This window comes from Melospiza georgiana, chromosome 2 (genome assembly GCF_028018845.1).
Source record: "Melospiza georgiana isolate bMelGeo1 chromosome 2, bMelGeo1.pri, whole genome shotgun sequence".
NCBI lineage: Eukaryota > Metazoa > Chordata > Aves > Passeriformes > Passerellidae > Melospiza > Melospiza georgiana.
This window is the reverse complement of record NC_080431.1, coordinates 60,979,410-60,996,533: the sequence shown is the minus strand read 5'-3', so window position 1 is coordinate 60,996,533 and position 17,124 is coordinate 60,979,410. Positions and strand designations below refer to the sequence as shown.

The window sequence follows — 17,124 nt, the reverse complement described above, 5'->3', positions numbered from 1 at the left end:
GAACTAAATGCTGATAAAATCCTTACTTGCAAAGCTTTCAAGAGATAGAAAATTAAGTTGGTAGAGGTTACAGTTATGACTTTAATTACTAATTAAATGGTTAATAATTGCATGCAAGGTGCATTTTTGAACAAAAGGCTGCCTGTGCTTAGAAGGTGTAAAGCTTTTCCTTGAAGTTAGGAATCAGCTTAGTGTTACTGCATAGTCACTGTTGATAGTTACCATAGCAGAAGTTTTCTGTCACATCAAAAGGAACTTATATGATCCATAGGAGCATGCAAACACAATAGGGAATATAAACAAGGAAATTATGTACCTAATATAGATCTGTACCTTGCACTAGCAAGGCTACTACAGGAATGCAGAAAAATGTATTTCTGATGTTCCTGCTGCAAGGAAGTCTAATAATTCTTGTGTGCCTTTAACCTTTCTTTGCCTAGGAACAGTGAGAGCTGAATATTTTCATAGGATAGGTTAGGAATTAATAGGCATATGTGGATTGCTTCCTTACAGAAAAAATGGTGTAACCCAGCTTCTGGGAAGTCATGTACCCTGACTGAATTTTTAGAGTGGGTCAGCAGATGGTAGTTTAGTTGCTTCTAAAACAGTAATCTGACTCTCAGAAATCCTAAATTAATGGGGTCTTTCCAGCTGGTCATATTCTGATTCTCCAGTCACACAGGAAGAATATTGCCTTTGTACTCTTGTAAAACTTTTAAAATTGGGTATTGTGATAACATTTTCTTTCAGGATTTCAGCTAACAATGAATAGTAAAGTGCCTCCAGAGAGCAGTTCAACTGGCTCAAAATCTGAATTGTCTTACAGAATTACAGTGTCTTATATTGATCAGTCTCTTAACTGAATGCTTGAAGTTCCTAAAATAATGAATGATGAATCCAAGCCACTTTTGTGTCTAAAACAAGCTAATCATGGGCTGTAATTGAAAAACTTTGTGTTTGGGAGTGCATTGGGGTGTCATATTCTCTCTGCCAATTCTTCTGGTAGATGTGAAACAAACAAAAATTTAAGGTTGCAAATCAAATGCTCAAAACCCCACAAAGCTCAAATTCAAAATTTCCTGTCTGATGTTAAATGTAAGACTTTCTCAATAATTTCCAAAATCAAATGCAAGTGTATTATGAAAGCACCTGTGCAAAGGAAGACAATTTTCACAGGGTCTTGCCTGTGTATTTTCAGTGTCCCAGGGTTGTATGATGATACAGAATTTATATAGGTTATATCCTTCTGAATGACTAAAAGTTGAAATATATTAAGTGTAAAGTAGATGACTGCAGAAAGAAGTACAACTGTGGTTAATACAAATGCATATTTCTTCCAAGACTTTTTGGAGAAAAAAATCATAATGAAAAGGCCTTTGTCTCAGGTGACACACGTTTCTAGGTACTGCACCAGCAGGAATCCTCTGTTTAGAGCCACACCAGTGTTCCCTGCTGCTGAAATTGACTACTTGTTAGTGGAAGCAAGTTCACACTGAAAAGGGGGTTTAGTGCTCTGATTAACATCTCTTTACCAAAGGAAAAAGGAATGCTAATACTCAGAAATTCTGTGTTGCTTAGGAAATAGTTTAGCAAATGCCAGTCCCACGTCCTTTTCAACCACTTTGTCCATATTTGTCTCATTTTCCACATCCTGTTTCTGTCTTCATTAGTTACAAGAATAACATGCATTTTAATACTTCTGATGTATTGTGTGTCCATGTTCAAATTGTGCTGCTTAATCATACTTGATATAGGAACAGCAGGGACATTGAGAGACCTGGAAAGGTTTGGTATTTTTCCCTTTCCCCCAGCACCTGGGAGACGTGGCTTCAGGGAAGGCTGTGCTCAGCTACTGCAGCCAGAGGCAGAAGGTGTGGTTATGCCTCTGGGTGGAACAGCTGTGAGGGGCTGTGGCATGTTCACCATCACAGCACTTTTCTAAAGCTGCCAAATTCTAACCAGAACTTCTCATGCTGCCAGATTTTTTTAGCCTTTCTTACAGAAATGATGGAAGGTGGATTCTTTGTGTGACTGCATTCTCTGCTACATGGCTTGGCCTTGCTCTAGGCTTTGGAACTGACATTTTCAATTACTAGTAGCTTGTATGTTTTTAGGTTTGCAAAAATATCTTATTTTCTCCAAAAAACTCCAAAACCTTAGGAAAAGTCTAATTTCATATCTGTAGCTGACTGTTAAATTCACTCTGAGGCATGTCCAGCATGGAAGGCTGCAGGTGTTTTTAAGTTTGGCTAAGTTGTGTGCAGCTGAAAGCCTTTCCATGGAAAGAATCAGTTCAACTTTTCCTATGAATGTCATTGTTTGCTACTAAATTAGGCTCTTGCTTTTAGCAGTAGGCTTTAAAATCTGTTACAGCTTTTCAAAATCATTTCTCATGGCTGGCTATTAATACTGGCAGAATTTTCTGTTATGGCAAAGCAGACTGTATCCAGCATTCATCTTTTAAGAGCAGTTCTGCTTTTAACAAAAGTGTTAGTAATGCAAAGGTTTCTTCATAACACACAATGCTGTTCTGTTTGGCAACTGTACAGACCTGTCTAGTTATTTTGCACAGTTCAGATCTTTTCACACTGTCCATCAGAGATTAAAATATTTGAACAATTTGTTATAATGGTGATATCATGTGTTAGAATGTGATATGGATCCCAGTATGGAATTCACACTGGATGGCTAGATTGAAAAGATATGAATGCAGAAAATGCTGGTTTCAGTTTAACAAATAATCCTTTTATTTCTACATCTCGTATTGAGAAGACTTGTTCTGTTTGCCACCAACTCCTTGACTTGTCAGGATTGAGCAGGTGGGTGGCTCAGAGAACCTCATTACAGAGCTTCTGCTCACTACACAGTTCTCTCTGGTACTGTCCTTAAGCTAAAAATAGGTAAATTTTAATCATTCAAAGATAAATATAGTACTTAAAAATTGCTAGGTGTCAGGACAGATTTTCTTCTGTACTTTTTAACTACTGTAACTTGAACAATCATATTGAACTATGATTTGAATAGCACTTAATTTAGTTGCTCAAATTCTTCTAAGGTTATTGAAGAACTGTCTCTTTAACACTATCTAGTTCCATGGGATAGTATTTATCTGTACTAAGAATCTTACCTCTGTGTGTTTTCCCTATTAGCAAGCAGATCTGATCTCCCTGGGGAAAGTTGTGTTGGCTTTGGCTTGCAATTCTTTATCAGGAATTCAGAGAGAGAATTTGCAGAAAGCAATGGAACTGGTGACAATCAACTATTCCTCTGACCTGAAGAATCTGATTTTGTAAGTTTGTTTAATAAACCTTTTAAAGGAAATTGCAGCACTTTTCTTATGTATACAAATGCAGAAGCGAAATGGTATTTTTAAATGCAAGTAAGATTACAGGTAAATCTGCAGTTGTTGAGATGTCTTCCTGAAATAGGCACACTGACTTTTTGGCCAAAAGGTTGAGTGCTAGCTTTTTCTGGCTGTGTATTCTTTTTATGTCATTTCAATATAGTCAGCCTTTTTTTCCCTTGCAGCCTGAGTGGGAAAAGTAGAAGTCTTTTCTCCTTTCCTCATTTGAAAAAAAATTGCATTGCAGTCAGAATCTTCATCCCTCTCTCTTTTTGTGTATGTTCTTGCTGTTTGAATGGAGTGAACTGCACAGTTTTGTGAAAGTATACTCCTGTCTTGTATAAATAACTGACTCAATGTATACATGCAAATTGATTGTGTTTTCGTGATGGTATCTTCTTAAAAGAAACATTACAATTGTCAACTTTATGTATTAAATGCAAGAAGCTAAATAGTTATAAAATCATAATGGAATATAATGTTTGACATTTCCAGAAAGTAATCTTTGGTGGTTGGGTTATTTTGGCAGGTATTTGCTGACTGACCAAAACAGACTTCGCAGTGTAAACGATATCATGCCTATGATTGGTGCACGATTCTATACTCAGTTGGATGCTGCTCAGATGCGAAATGATGTTATAGAAGAAGATCTAGCAAAGGTAAATCATGTAGTAAGTCCTGCAGAAAGACCTGTAGTCAGTGTTCCTAGAGCTGTACCTTGAAAGTTAATGTTTTCTACTAGTTTCTGTTGGGGTTTTTTTCCCCTTCTGTTTGTTTATTAGCCTGAGTAATCTGCCTGAAGGCTTGACAAGTCTAAACTCAGGCTTTTGAGAGCCCCAGAGCTTCAAGAATGCCTAGTTTTAAGATGTCTTCAGCTGTGTTTTAACTGAAGTAGCATCTTCATTTCCAGCCAGTAATCTTGGGAAAATTATGTTCTTTATAGCATGGTTAAAAATAGCATTCTGAGTAAAGGAGGCCATGTATGTCATGGAGATCATTTAATGTGTGCTAAAGCCCCATAAATTTTTAGGTTTGGATTTTGGTGTCCTTGTTTTCATATGCTTTCCTTTCTGAATTAATTCTAATCCATGGAGATACCATGTTCAGCTTTCCTAAGTGTGCACTCTTCCTGTGGGGGTCTGCGGTGTTCAGTCAAGGTATCGAGTGCTAGCTATAAAGGAAATACGTACTATGTATCAAGTCAGGGTGCATTTGTTCAACAGGAAGGTGTCTGTTAGTCAGAAGCAGCTGACAGCAGGAGATACATTGGGGAATGCTCTCATAGCCCTGAAAATATGTGGAATAGGCTACTACAGGAGGATTTAATCAAGTTGTGTGATTCCACTCCATTATAACCCCTTGTTAAGAGACAGTAGACCAGTGTTTGGATTGTGATAGACTCAGTTCTCTTGATTTCTCCAGTATTGTCCTGTTGGAGAACAGTCTTCCCCTCCTTGATGAAAGATGCTGAAATCTATCAGGAGCAAGGAGCTGTAGAAGTGCCAGGCAGTATTTGTGTACCTCTAGATGCTGGGTGCCCACTTTCTCAGAATCAACTACTAATCCTTCTCCAGAGGTTTTTAAGTTTGTTTGTTGTTAGGGTGGCCTATGTGCCAGCACAAAGCTGGGCAGGTGAACTCCTTCCCATAGCAATGATGGAGATTGCTGTGTGATCAGCATTACAATCTCTGTATTTTTAGTCAGGCTGTTTGAGCAGTTGCTTATCACTGGCAGGTGGGCAGAGGTACCATAAATTCAAGTTGTTGCTTAGCCCTCAGTTTGGCAACAGCTGTTTACTTGACATTGATAAATACCACTTCTTAATTAGCTGTCAAACTGTAGCTTGTTTGTACTGTGCCATCTCCTCCATTAACATCAGAGCCACAGTATCCCTTAAGTCTAGTCTGCTACCCTCTGTTCATTTTTGTCCCAAAGCAAATGCTTTGGAGAGAGTATTAGAAAAAGACTAGCATGTGTGTTTTTTTTTTCCTTACATTGTCCAAGCATGCAGTCATCTGTAGCTTAGGGACTTCTGATGCTGGGTTTGTGTGTAGTTAATATCTTTGTAACACTCACTTCTCACAGAGCAGTAACCCTGTTATGCTATTCCTTTCCTTCCTCACTTTTATGTTTTTCATATTCATGTCATAGCAGTCAAAGCCTCAGTTTATAAACCCTGTGGAGAGTATCTCCCTCCTTACAGACTACTAGGCCTGCAGAGAGTCTTGGTGCCTGTGTTTTTGCTCAGCTGTGTCACCATTCACTGGGAATCTGCAAGGCAGTGAACTTTACACAGGTGTAGCTTTGGCTTTTGAGTATTTAACCACATGCCAAAAATAAATTTGGTGGTTAGACCAAATAGTATACCTTGGCTAGCTGGACAGGGTTGGTTTTCCATGTCAGTCTCTAAGCGTTGCTACTGTGTAGGTACAAGCTGTTCTCCAGTGTGTTTTTAGACTATTAATAGAAATCTGCAACCCATAGGTTGTGCAAGGTCAGGCTGCTATCACCTTGACCCACTTTATTTACCTAGCTGTGCACAGTAATCTACTCCAGACTGAATTCAGTTGAAATCAATATGATCATGCATGGAATTAGATGCATCTTAGCATGAATAATGTTGTAGACCTGAGCCATTGGAGAATATGAATAATATCAGAGAGGATCTTTTCCTGACAACTTCGATTTACACTGTGAATTATTTTTTTTGTTTAATGTAAGCTAGGATGTTACTGTTTTACTGCATCCTAAGTAGTGTGGAAAAACGCGCTAAATCAACTTTCAGTTGCATGTGTACTAAGCAACTATAATTTTAATGTTCTCCCTCTGTGTGACCTCAATGTCATTGCTTTATTTATATCATTTATGGACTCAGCATTTATACTCTTTTAAGACTTAGATTCTAACTGCTTTGAAAAAACTTGTTTCAAAATTATTTTTGCAATCAATTATCATTTGAGTATTAGTTTGATGATATTGTTGCTAAATATTTACTAGAAATGTTTTCAAAGCATTTCTGAAAAACAGATCTGGTAGATTGTTTCTTCTTATCTTTACCTGAAATAAGGTGGTGTACCGCATACTTATCCATATCTTGATATCTGTGTGTGTGTGTATATATATATATATGTGTGTGTGTATATATATATATGTGTGTGTGTGTATATATGTGTGTGTGTGTATATATATGTGTGTATATATATATATATAACCCCATAGTCTTCTCATGTAACTTACTGTATTTTATCATGCCTGTGAGTATAGGCTGGCAGGAGATTGTACTTACATTTCCAGAAGGAAATAGATTACCTGGTCCAGTTCCTGCTGGGACTGGGAAGTATCATTAGTTGCTGAATCTTTGCATTATAATTTGAAGTGCTAAAATGAACCCTGGACTACTGATACATAATACAATGCATTTGATCTCTGTCTGAAAAAATGATATCCTCTCCTTTGAATAAATAAGTCTTTGTAATTAACAGTGCTTCATTGGCATTATTGCCATGTATTTTTTGCAAGTAAATCTCTAAATTTTGTTTCAGAGACTCTTAATAACTTTTTTCTTGTTTTCTAGGAGGTGCAAAATGGAAGGTTGTTTAGGCTTCTAGCAAAGTTGGGAACAATCAATGAGAGGCCAGAGTAAGAAAACTTGTTTTTGTGGTTATAGTATGTAAAACACAGTTTGCAATGCACTTTCTTCCTTCATAAATTTAAGCTAAATTTTCCCCCCCGTATTTGCCCATGGAGAAATGAATATTTAAGAAGCCTTGAGAAAAAATAGATAAGCAACTTTGACCAAAACTTTAAATAGGCAGGAGAAGGCTACAAGTTGTTTCCTTGTATTTAGTGTGGTTTATCTTGTGAGTGGCAGTAGTTTTGGAGGAAATCCATTGCTTGCTTTTACTGAAGCAAAGGATGTAGATACTGTTTTTCGGCTAGTGAGTTTTCACCTTTTTTTTTATTGACTAACTACATGAAAATGAAGTGTTCATTTTCTGTTTTCCATCCCTCTGCATAAACTTAGAGTTATGTTTATAATGCAGGTTTCTACATGTGTTTTATGTGATAAACGTATTGCAGATAATTTTTGCTTTCTTCCACTATTTTTTGGTGGCTCTTGGAAGGCATTAGCTTTAGGCACTCAAGCAGCTGAGAAAGTTTTGTATAGGTTATCTTCTGTTTGTGGTGGGGGGGACTAATTTAATTGCAATTTATAGCAGGAGATTAGCTATGCAAGACTACTCAGCTGAGATCAAATTGTCATTTATATCTGTGGGGTTTGATTTTACTTAACTTACTGAGTTTTGATATGAGAATTTGTTTTTCACTAGGTTTCAGAAGGACCCAACGTGGTCAGAAACTGGAGACAGGTATTTACTAAAGCTCTTTCGAGATCACCTTTTCCATCAGGTGACAGAAGCGGGTACTCCTTGGATTGACCTCAGTCACATTATCTCATGTCTTAACAAGGTACACTGTACTTCAGTTAGCTTTTACACATTTGATTGGGTTAGCTCTCTTTGAAAGAGTATTCCACTGAAAAGCAAGTTGGCACTGGAAGGTTAATGCCATTGGCTTAGCTGGTGGCTGTTTTGCCCATTTTGGATTAAAACCATGTATTCTCTAAGCTAATATTCCAACATCTATGGATATTTTAAATAAAACTAGTACATGATATTAAAAATTTGTTAATATAGCGTGAGATACAATATTAACTTTTCATCCTAGAATGCATTGATTACTGTGGATAAGCAATGCTGGTCCCTTTATGCTACTCTGGTCTTTCAACACAGCATAAAGGATCCATAATACTCCTTTAACTGGGGGTGGTTTCTGTTGGTAGTTATCACAAAGGATGGTCATAAGGCAAGATCCATTCCTAAATTGTGCTGACTTAAGTAGGTGGCAGGAGGGAAACGGAAATTTGTGCAAAATCCTTGCCATCAAGACAGTGCTATAAAATTTCTGTGACTTAAAATGTTACGTCCACTTCTGTAATAGCTTCCCTAGTCTCTCCAGCCCTTTGTTTTCCAAGGCTGACTTAACAAAGCTATTTGCAGTTTTCTAAGAGCTGCACCACTAGCAGAATTTTATCCGAGCACTCTCATGATTAATAGCAAGAGATGTGTGAGAAACCACGAGATCTTCAGTAGATGAAGAACTCGTCTTGCTCCATAAATTAAAAAGTATGTGAGCTGATTAAATTTTTTATTAGTAGATCAGCTTTCAACTTATTTTACATTGTTTTGCCAAACTATAATAATCCATGGGAGATTAAGATGCTGCAGCTTTTTTTGTTGTTGCTTTTGTAGCTGCTTGGTAGTTTGACTTGCTCTGTAGAGAATGGTGATGCAGACACTGACAATACACAGTTTTAGTGCCCAATATATTCTTTTTAGGACTAGGATAGCCAACTTTCTCCTTCAAGAGAAGTGGAATGTGTTCAGATCCTTTGATGTGTAATAACTGTACAGTTAAATATCTTTCTAAAATTGTCAGGGTTTCTAACCTCCTATTAGACCACTGCTGTGCATTTTTTAACCTCCTTTTTATCTTTCTGGTTGGTGTCTGTAATCACTTTAAAAAGGACATTAAAGGGATTGAGGCTAAATCAAAAAGAAAGCATGTTGACATTCAAGTAGGCATTGAAATGCCATCATGATTTGAAAGCAGTGACTCATACAGTACTGTAGCAAGAGGGGACAGTCCTGAATTCATAGGTCAGGTAAGAGACAATGTCAAAGAATGCCTTGTTCTATAAATGTTCATGGCTTACCTTTTCAAACAGAGACTCTTCTCTTCTGTGGTTGTGGGCTCAGCACACAAAAAATGTAAGGCTTACAGAACTCTGCTTTGGAAATACACTCTAAGAATCACTTCAGAAACTGTAGAAGTACTAGTAGAAGTTATATGGACTTTACTGGTACTTGCCAAACACATTCCTTTTGAAAAGCTATTCTGTTGTTAAAAAAAAAAAAAAAAAACAAACCAACAAACTTTCCTTTTCAATGTGGTATTTTGAGCATCTTTTCAGCTGAGGATATTGATTTATGCACCCACGGGAGGAAAGAAAGCCATAAATATTGATGTTTGTAATTAGAAGTGTGGCTTTCTTAATACAGATCTTCCATTAGGAAGACCTTCCTTTAAGGTAATTAATTGATTGGTTGTATGATGCTAATGGGAATGAACAGTGGACAATATTTCACAAACACCTTAATTATATTAGTATTTTGTAATGGATGTTGGAAGACACTGATGGTTTTATCCTACTGTACAAAAATTAGAAGCTAATTGGCTTGCTTTCAGCCTTCTGAAACCATTCACAAAGCAGCAGCATTAAAATGTAGTGGTTCCAGTTTTTAAGGTTTCACTCAAAACATTACTTTAGAAGAGAAATACAAGAAATTGCTAACTTGCTGTGTTGCTCCAGACAGCAGCTAGTGGAACATCTCTGTGACAAATTTCATTGTTTTTCTATTCAGTACAATATTATAATTGTAGTATAATTATATTACATTTATATTACATTTAAACCTGCTGGGGTTGTATTTCCAAAGAATGGATTGGTATTGTCATATCTCACTTGTCTCTGCCCCACCTCTTGTATTGGAATAAGAAAGACTGTGGTGGAACTATCAAAATATTGACTAAAACAAAACTACAAAAGTTCTGCATAAAAGAGTCTTGATAGTTCTGTATTGATGAACATTTCTTGCAAAGTGAGAAGAACATAAGAAACAGTGATGTAATGGGCTTCAGCATGTAAAGCAGGATATTTCTCTGTTAAAAATTAGGATCTAATGGAATATAAAAAAAGTGCATATTGAATTTGAGAAGTCAGAACAAACCATGAGAAGAAATGTGGAACAAACATTGATCTTCAACTCCAAATTATTCATTTGGTTATAGATTATACCAAAGTAATTTTTTCTTTCTAAGAGGTTAAATGTACCATACAGCGTATTTTGTTTCCAGTACTGCCAAAAATGTGAGGATTGGGTTTCTACCAGTTTTCAGGCCACCTGGGGCTGATCCATCCATTCTCATTTTGGAGTGGACAAGAAGTAAATTACTTACCCTATGTTTAGGTTTGTAGATCATATGTGCAAATGTAATGTCAAATTTAGTTTTGTTCTTCAGGAAGTACATGAAAATTTTGCCAAGTTTCTGCACAGGGAAGTAGAGCATTATAGGATTACTAGCTTTGTGGAAGGGGAAGAAAACAATGGTAATCTAGTCCTAAGGTCTGGAATGTCCATCAGGTTAAGACCAAAATGTCTCGATTTTTTGGCGAGGATGTTGTTGTGGTGCGATTCAGATTCTTCCTTTGTGTCCTGTTAGCGGATTTGAACTGCGCCATAACAATGTGCTTGCCAAGAAATTGATTGCTTTTGTTGTTGGGGAAATGTTTTGTCATTTCTTTCACACTTCTTTTATTTTATCTTTTGCATTCTTGTTGCAGTTAGATGCTGGTGTGCCAGAAAAAATAAGCCTCATTTCCAGAGATGAGAAGAGTGTACTTGTGGTAACTTACAGCGATTTAAAACGCTGCTTTGAAAATACTTTTCAAGAACTGATTGCAGCCGCAAATGGTCAGTTGTAGTATTTGCTGAAAGCATGCAGGACATTGCTGAGGAACTTAACCTATAGCAAATTGCACTACAGCTGAATTGTTGTTGTCATCTCATTTCACATTTGGGAAACAAACAGGAGATGAGCAAAGCTGCTTGCACTTCAGTCAGGTACACTGTTACTTGAAGGGAAGAATGTTTCACTTATCCTAGAGCTAAGGCTGCCATTGGAGGCTTTATCTGTGAAGAATTTATTTTAGATTAAGGAACACATCAGGTGCATGATGTTCCTACTTTTATTTTTTTCCACTTGTATATGCACTAATTTTAATTTTTTTAAGACTTTTCTGATCTCTGAAGTTTTGCCACATTGTATACTTAAGGGAAACTCTTTGCAAGGACATTTCTGGGATACATTTTTGTCACTGAGGATATAGCAAAATTTATTCATTTTTGATATTATTTGCACCCAGAATAGCATAAAGGACCAGGTAAATAATTTAATAGAAATTGTGTTCTATTAATGACCTTTTAGTTCGTAACCTCTGTAAAAGTGTGTTGTATGCAAGCTCTGTATGCCACCCACTGTTAGCTCAAAGAAATGTGAGAAGAAACAACTTTTTAAAACCAGTCAAGTGAAGTATTGGTGAATTGACTAAAAAGGAAAGAAAGTCCCCTGTCATTCGATTTAAACCTTGTCTAAGCGAAGTGACGAAAACAGCATAATGGGAAACATCTTTAATTTAAGGAGCATATCAAACTTGCTCTAAACACAACCAGCGCCTTTTAAAAACTGTTTGTACATTTTCCTGGTAGTCAGAAGCATTTACATTTATGCAATTTTTTTAATAGATTTTTTTTTTAAAGAAATTGTTTAAATGCCTGAAGTTTCAGGAGTGTATTACTTTAGGTTATTTACAGTATAATTTTTGTATAAAGTTCTGTTCTTTGAACCACAGCTTTATTATGGTACGCTACACTGGATACAGATACAAAGACACTGTTAAAAGAAGATTAACTAAACACAGCAGTTGTCTGGCATCAAGAGCTTTTCAAGTTTTACGGCCTGAATCTGGAGGGATAATGATCTGCTGTGCCTTTGCAGTCACTGCTTAGCCCAAAGTAATATTACTTTTGCTAATACTCAACACATGAATATTCCTGAAGTAATTCAGTCTCAAAAGTCTGGAATTTTGCTCCTCAATTACCTTTCTAATTTTTGGACATGCAGTTGTCTCCAAACTTGGGTATTCATGGGATTTCTAGTTAAACACCTACACTTTGATACTGAAGACTGCCAAACATGTAGGAATTTCCTTTCTTAAAGCAGTAGTGAAGACTGTATCTATCCTTTCCCAGCACTGAATGTTTTAATAGCACTGGGTGCTCACCATGAAGAAAATGTGGAAACTCAAAAGGTCAGGACAGACTCTAAGCACTTGCAACTGATGTTACTGACATCAATTTTAATGATTCTCAATATTTGTAGTTTTCAGAGAAGTTTTTAATATTTCTCTGTCCACTTTTATAAGCTTTAAAATGATTCTCCGCCTTGAGACTTGCATCAAGAAAAAAGCAACTCTCTTCACATCGAAAGCTTTGAAGACTAGGGACATGCTTTACACATTTTAGAAAATGTGGTTGAATCCACATTAAGTAGCATCAGTTGTTGAGTTTAAAAATCAATTATTGTTGCAATTTTCAAAGAAACATAATGTTTAATATTCAAACGATAACAGTTGCCAGAATGTTCTTTTTAATATAAAAGGAACAGGAACTTTGAAAAGTGAACATGCAGAACAGTCTTTTATCATTAGCTCATGTATTTGAGGAAGAGCAGCTGTCTTTTCTATGTTTTTTGACAAATCATATTGTAATTCTTTTGTACAAAAAAAGAAGTACTTGTATTCTAGAAGAAATATGGAATGCTTAATTTATAAGCGGGCTGAGGTTTTTTCCAGTATTGTTTTCTTTGAAAATGAAAGGGGATCATCTGTTCAGTTGTGGGGTTTGGGAACCTTTGAAAATTTAATTTGTGGACCAATATTTTGTGGAAGTGTAAGGCAGGGGTAAAATAGGGCTTGAATTCTCATCCTTTTTAGACCAGCACACCCTCTGCAAGACATGTCTAAATTGCAAACCTGTGTGTATTTGCATAATGTCAGTTTGCTTCAGCCCCTAGTAACCTCAGGACTTGGTTTAAAAATAAAAAGGTAGACAGCTAATAAGTTTTCATACATAATGTCAGCCAGAAAATATTTGGTGTCAGGTAATACATAAAATTAAAAAGAAGTTGAGCTTTGTTTTCTATTTATTTTATTTGGTCGTATTTGGGAATAATTTGAACAGTCTGAAGTTCAGCTTGGGTGTTTTTTTTGGGGAGAGCCCTTCTTCCCCATTTTAATTCCATTTAGAAGGTTGTCCTAAAGTTGTAGTTTGATCCATTCATAGGAAGAACTGTGTATCTGTATTTAAAAGAAGAGTCACCAGGATGTGCCCTCCCAGATGGGAAATTTATTTCTGACCTTCCTATTTTTTACAGCTAAAAGCACAGAAGGGACAACCTTTGAAATCATCTGATGTTGGTCATTTTAATTTTTGTACCTGTTTTAAATTTTGTTGCTGTATTTACTATATTGTAAATATTTTGTTGAGGGTACCTATGTATTTTTGATTTGCCCTTGTTTCAGTAATTCAGGTGTCAACTGCTTCCCCTAAAAAGCACCAGTATGTTAAGTTCTAATGTCATGATCCCAATATGTGTTACTCATCTTTAATCCTGTTTTCATTGTTCATGTGTACAGCAGTATTTTTAATAAAGAATACCAGAAATAATGTGGCCTTATTTTGACATTGTGAAGCTCTGAGGTTGGGTCCAGGGCACTTCAACTTTGGTGGTGGAATTTTATTTCATTTGTCTCGTACTTCTTTTGTATTCATTCTGTCTGCAATGCAGAGTTTTAACAAACAGGAGTCACAAATTGTGTTTAGTGCTTGCCACTTAGAGTGTATCAAATGTCCTAAAACTGAGAGATACTGTTCACTAGAAGTGTATTAATGCATGTTTCTGTAACTCCCAAGTCAAATCCCATCTGCTTCAGTTTGATCAGGTCTGCTTTCCTCGATAAGCCCTACTTTTGAAAACTCTGCTCAAGTACCCTTACTTTCATGTTTTTTGAGCTTTTTTGCTCAGAAACAAAGTGTATTAATTTCTCTGAGAATTTGCACATGGAGTCACAATAACTTCATTTCACAGAATTCTTTTCTACATTTTTAACCAGCAAAGGTTTGATGATTTGCTGGTCGGATAGTCTCTTATATCCATCCAATGCTGACCATGCTTATGGAACATGTAATTTTATGTAATATATTGTGTGTATTGTCAATAGTCCTTGCACATATTTAACATTATCACTGAAATTGGAGTGTTTTAGGAATGCTATTATATAAGCTACATTTTTTGATTGATGCACATATCCAGTCTCCAGTTTCTTCCTTAGTAATATGCAGCAACAGCTACATGACTCCTCCAGCAGTTGATGATCCCATTCTGCTTTCCCAGAGAAAGCTTCATCTCCACTTCCAGCATTTGGAGAGCCCCTCAGATTGAATGCTGTTTAGCAGAGAGCACTTGATTGAACATCTCTCTGGAGGCAACATCCTCAGCTTCAGATGGATGGGGTGGGGATGTGGGGATTCTCTGAAGAAAAGAGTCTCTCTGCAGGCCTAAGGTTCTGCCTCCTGTCACAGTAGCTTCAGAACAGGCTTTGGTGAGGACACCTTAGCTCTGTTTGCTATCCTTTTCTCTGGTGTGCATCTTCTAATTGCTGAAGAAACCAGGAATGGTGGGTGGTTAGATGGATGTTTGTCTTCCCCCACCATGAAACCTTGCCTCTCCCAGCGGCTGGGTTGAATTTTTGTCTCTAGACAGCAGTAAGCTCTTCCTAAGTATGCTGAACCTAGGGAATGTCACCCACACAGGGAGCAGTGACAGGTGTCTGTCACTGTAGCTGGTTTGCTGTGTGGGAAAAGTGCCTTCCTTCTGTGTGATTATTCCATGTTCTCCTTTGCTCAGAAAATCAGCCTGTGGGATGGATGTGTGCCAGATGTTTGTGCTGCACAGTGCTGACTTGTGTGCCACAGCAGTCTTTGACACTGGCAGAACTCTATTTTTTTTTCAAAAGCAAACTTTTATTATATTAATTTAGTAGTCAAACACTTTATATATAAAGACAGAAAATGCAAGACAAAAGAGGAGTTCTTCACATCTGAAGACACTTGAGGGTTCATACAAAAGTAATATTTTGTAGTCCAGTTTTCTTAAATATTTATGCATAAAAGCATATTTATATATTTACACTGTGCAAACATGTCCTTTGAGATGCATCATCCTGTAACTATTCTTGCTTGGTTCTAGTAACAAAAGAGTACTGAAATTTTGTCTTGATCAAGGTCAAATATACTTTACTAACAAGAGACAGTGTGATAGATACTTTAAACTGATGATCTCTTGTGCAGAGATACTTAGCTCAGAAGTAGTGGTACATATTTATTTTGCTTGAATATCAAAGATCGTTTTTATTTATAAATATGCAAAAGGTCATTTGCTTTGAAGTCTGTTAGTGGGTTACATTCACAGCTGAATTCTGAGAGAGCAAGAGATCACATAACATGTAGCATTCAAGGTAATACACATTTTAGTGGACCACAATAAGCTGACATTGGGCTGTAATTGAGTTGGCAGATATCAGTGCTGCTGTGTTAAATGTCCAACTCCCATTTCAGTACTGCATTCAAAGGTGAAAGGGAATGGGTGCATCCTAATGCTTCTTGAGCAAAGAACACTCATGACCTTTCTGAGATGCTATACAAAATCTGCTGTAAATGAATGATACATTTTTATTCCTGTACGTACTGGTAACTTAACATGGAAAATTAGGTGTCTTCATAAAAAAGCTGCCCTAACTTTACAGATTGCCTTGTAATTTCTAATTAATCTCTTCAAACTCTCTAGTGATCAATTAAAGTTTGTGCAGTCTAGTAGCCATTCTGTCTTTTCAGACATATTCCCATATATAAAATATAATCAGTGCAGTGTTAGAAGGTCCGTGAGGTTTTGTGGACAGAGCTTGGCTTGAACCTATCTGCCTTGTGGTTTGGTTCCAGTGTGTGCGTATCAGCTTATGACAAAGTGCAAAACTTCAATATTTACTGGATTTCAACAGGATTATCCAAACTGAATTGGTATGTATTCCCTGTTGTTACAGCCCTGGATCTGGTTGTAGTTCTCCTCTATCCTTGCCAATTGTGTTTAGCAACGCATTTTAAATTCTTGCCTTGCAAGGCTCCCTACTGCGTCTGCCATCTGGAGCAGTAAGATCCATATAATGCCCCATCCCCAATTAGCTTATTCAGCTTCCCCATAGCACCAGCCCTCCACAAGTTTCTCAAAGTAGTGTTCATTATAAATATAGTTTGTGGTCTGTTTCCAGTTTCTATCTTCTTGAAGGCTCCTTTATTTTCTAGCACAACACATACCCCAGCCATGGGATGCAAATATGTCAGTGCCTGGTGCAGATTTCTGGCTCTCTAGAGCTCCCAGGTGCCTCTCCCAGTCAGGACAGAAGTGAGTCTGAGCAGAAGCTGTAATAATGGCCTTCCAGGTTTTCCTGGATGCAGAAGCACTCAGCATTTTTAGCAAAAGCTATTGGTGTTGAGCATTTGGGAAAGACTAGGTTTAAGCAATAATATTTTGCTCTATTTTGAATACATGTGCTGCAGTCTGTAGAAAAGCAGATCTCTGGGAATAAGAAAATGATAAATTCTCAAGTTTTATGATAATTGAAATAATTTGGATGAGAGTTTTTAAACTGACAGTGTTTCCCAAGAACCTATGTGTTTACTTGGCCTAGATGTACTTAAACGGGTGGCTGAGAATAATGGACAACAGAGTTGTAGTCAGGAGGAGGAGAGCGGCTGGCAATCATTTTCTCCAGCATCGCGTAACCACAGGTGTGTCTTCGCTTGGCGTCACTGAGCTGGTCACAGCTGAAACTGCAGAAGCTTCTTGGCTTGGTTACTCCAGAAAGCACTGACTCCTTGCTCCTGCTGGCACCCTTAATGCTGTAATAGAGCAGTGTCATTGTGAGCTTTCTTACCATGAAAAGATTTTGGTTTAGTAACTTGAACAAAGCTAGGTCACAAGTT

At 37.0% G+C, this 17,124-nt stretch overlaps 2 protein-coding genes across 5 annotated transcripts in view; one reads left to right on the top strand and one right to left on the bottom strand.

The window, feature by feature from the left end:
* The window catches only part of PAN3 (poly(A) specific ribonuclease subunit PAN3), a 79,375-nt gene extending 65,623 nt beyond the window's left edge, over positions 1-13,752 (top strand). For 3 of the 4 annotated variants that reach the window (XM_058044953.1, XM_058044951.1, XM_058044950.1), the window contains 5 exons: positions 3,150-3,289; positions 3,873-4,002; positions 6,918-6,982; positions 7,675-7,813; positions 10,809-13,752. In XM_058044953.1, the coding sequence (XP_057900936.1) occupies positions 3,150-3,289; positions 3,873-4,002; positions 6,918-6,982; positions 7,675-7,813; positions 10,809-10,949 (615 nt within the window). In that variant the 3' untranslated portion in view covers positions 10,950-13,752. The remainder of the gene's footprint in view (positions 1-3,149; positions 3,290-3,872; positions 4,003-6,917; positions 6,983-7,674; positions 7,814-10,808) is intronic. The other variant, XM_058044952.1, reaches the window with a different exon arrangement.
* Positions 13,753-15,146: 1,394 nt separating this feature from the next.
* Positions 15,147-17,124, bottom strand: part of FLT1 (fms related receptor tyrosine kinase 1) — a 107,490-nt gene continuing 105,512 nt past the window's right edge. Inside the window, exon 30 of the mRNA XM_058045449.1 lies at positions 15,147-17,040. Within this exon, the coding sequence (XP_057901432.1) occupies positions 16,836-17,040 (205 nt within the window). The 3' untranslated portion in view covers positions 15,147-16,835. The remainder of the gene's footprint in view (positions 17,041-17,124) is intronic.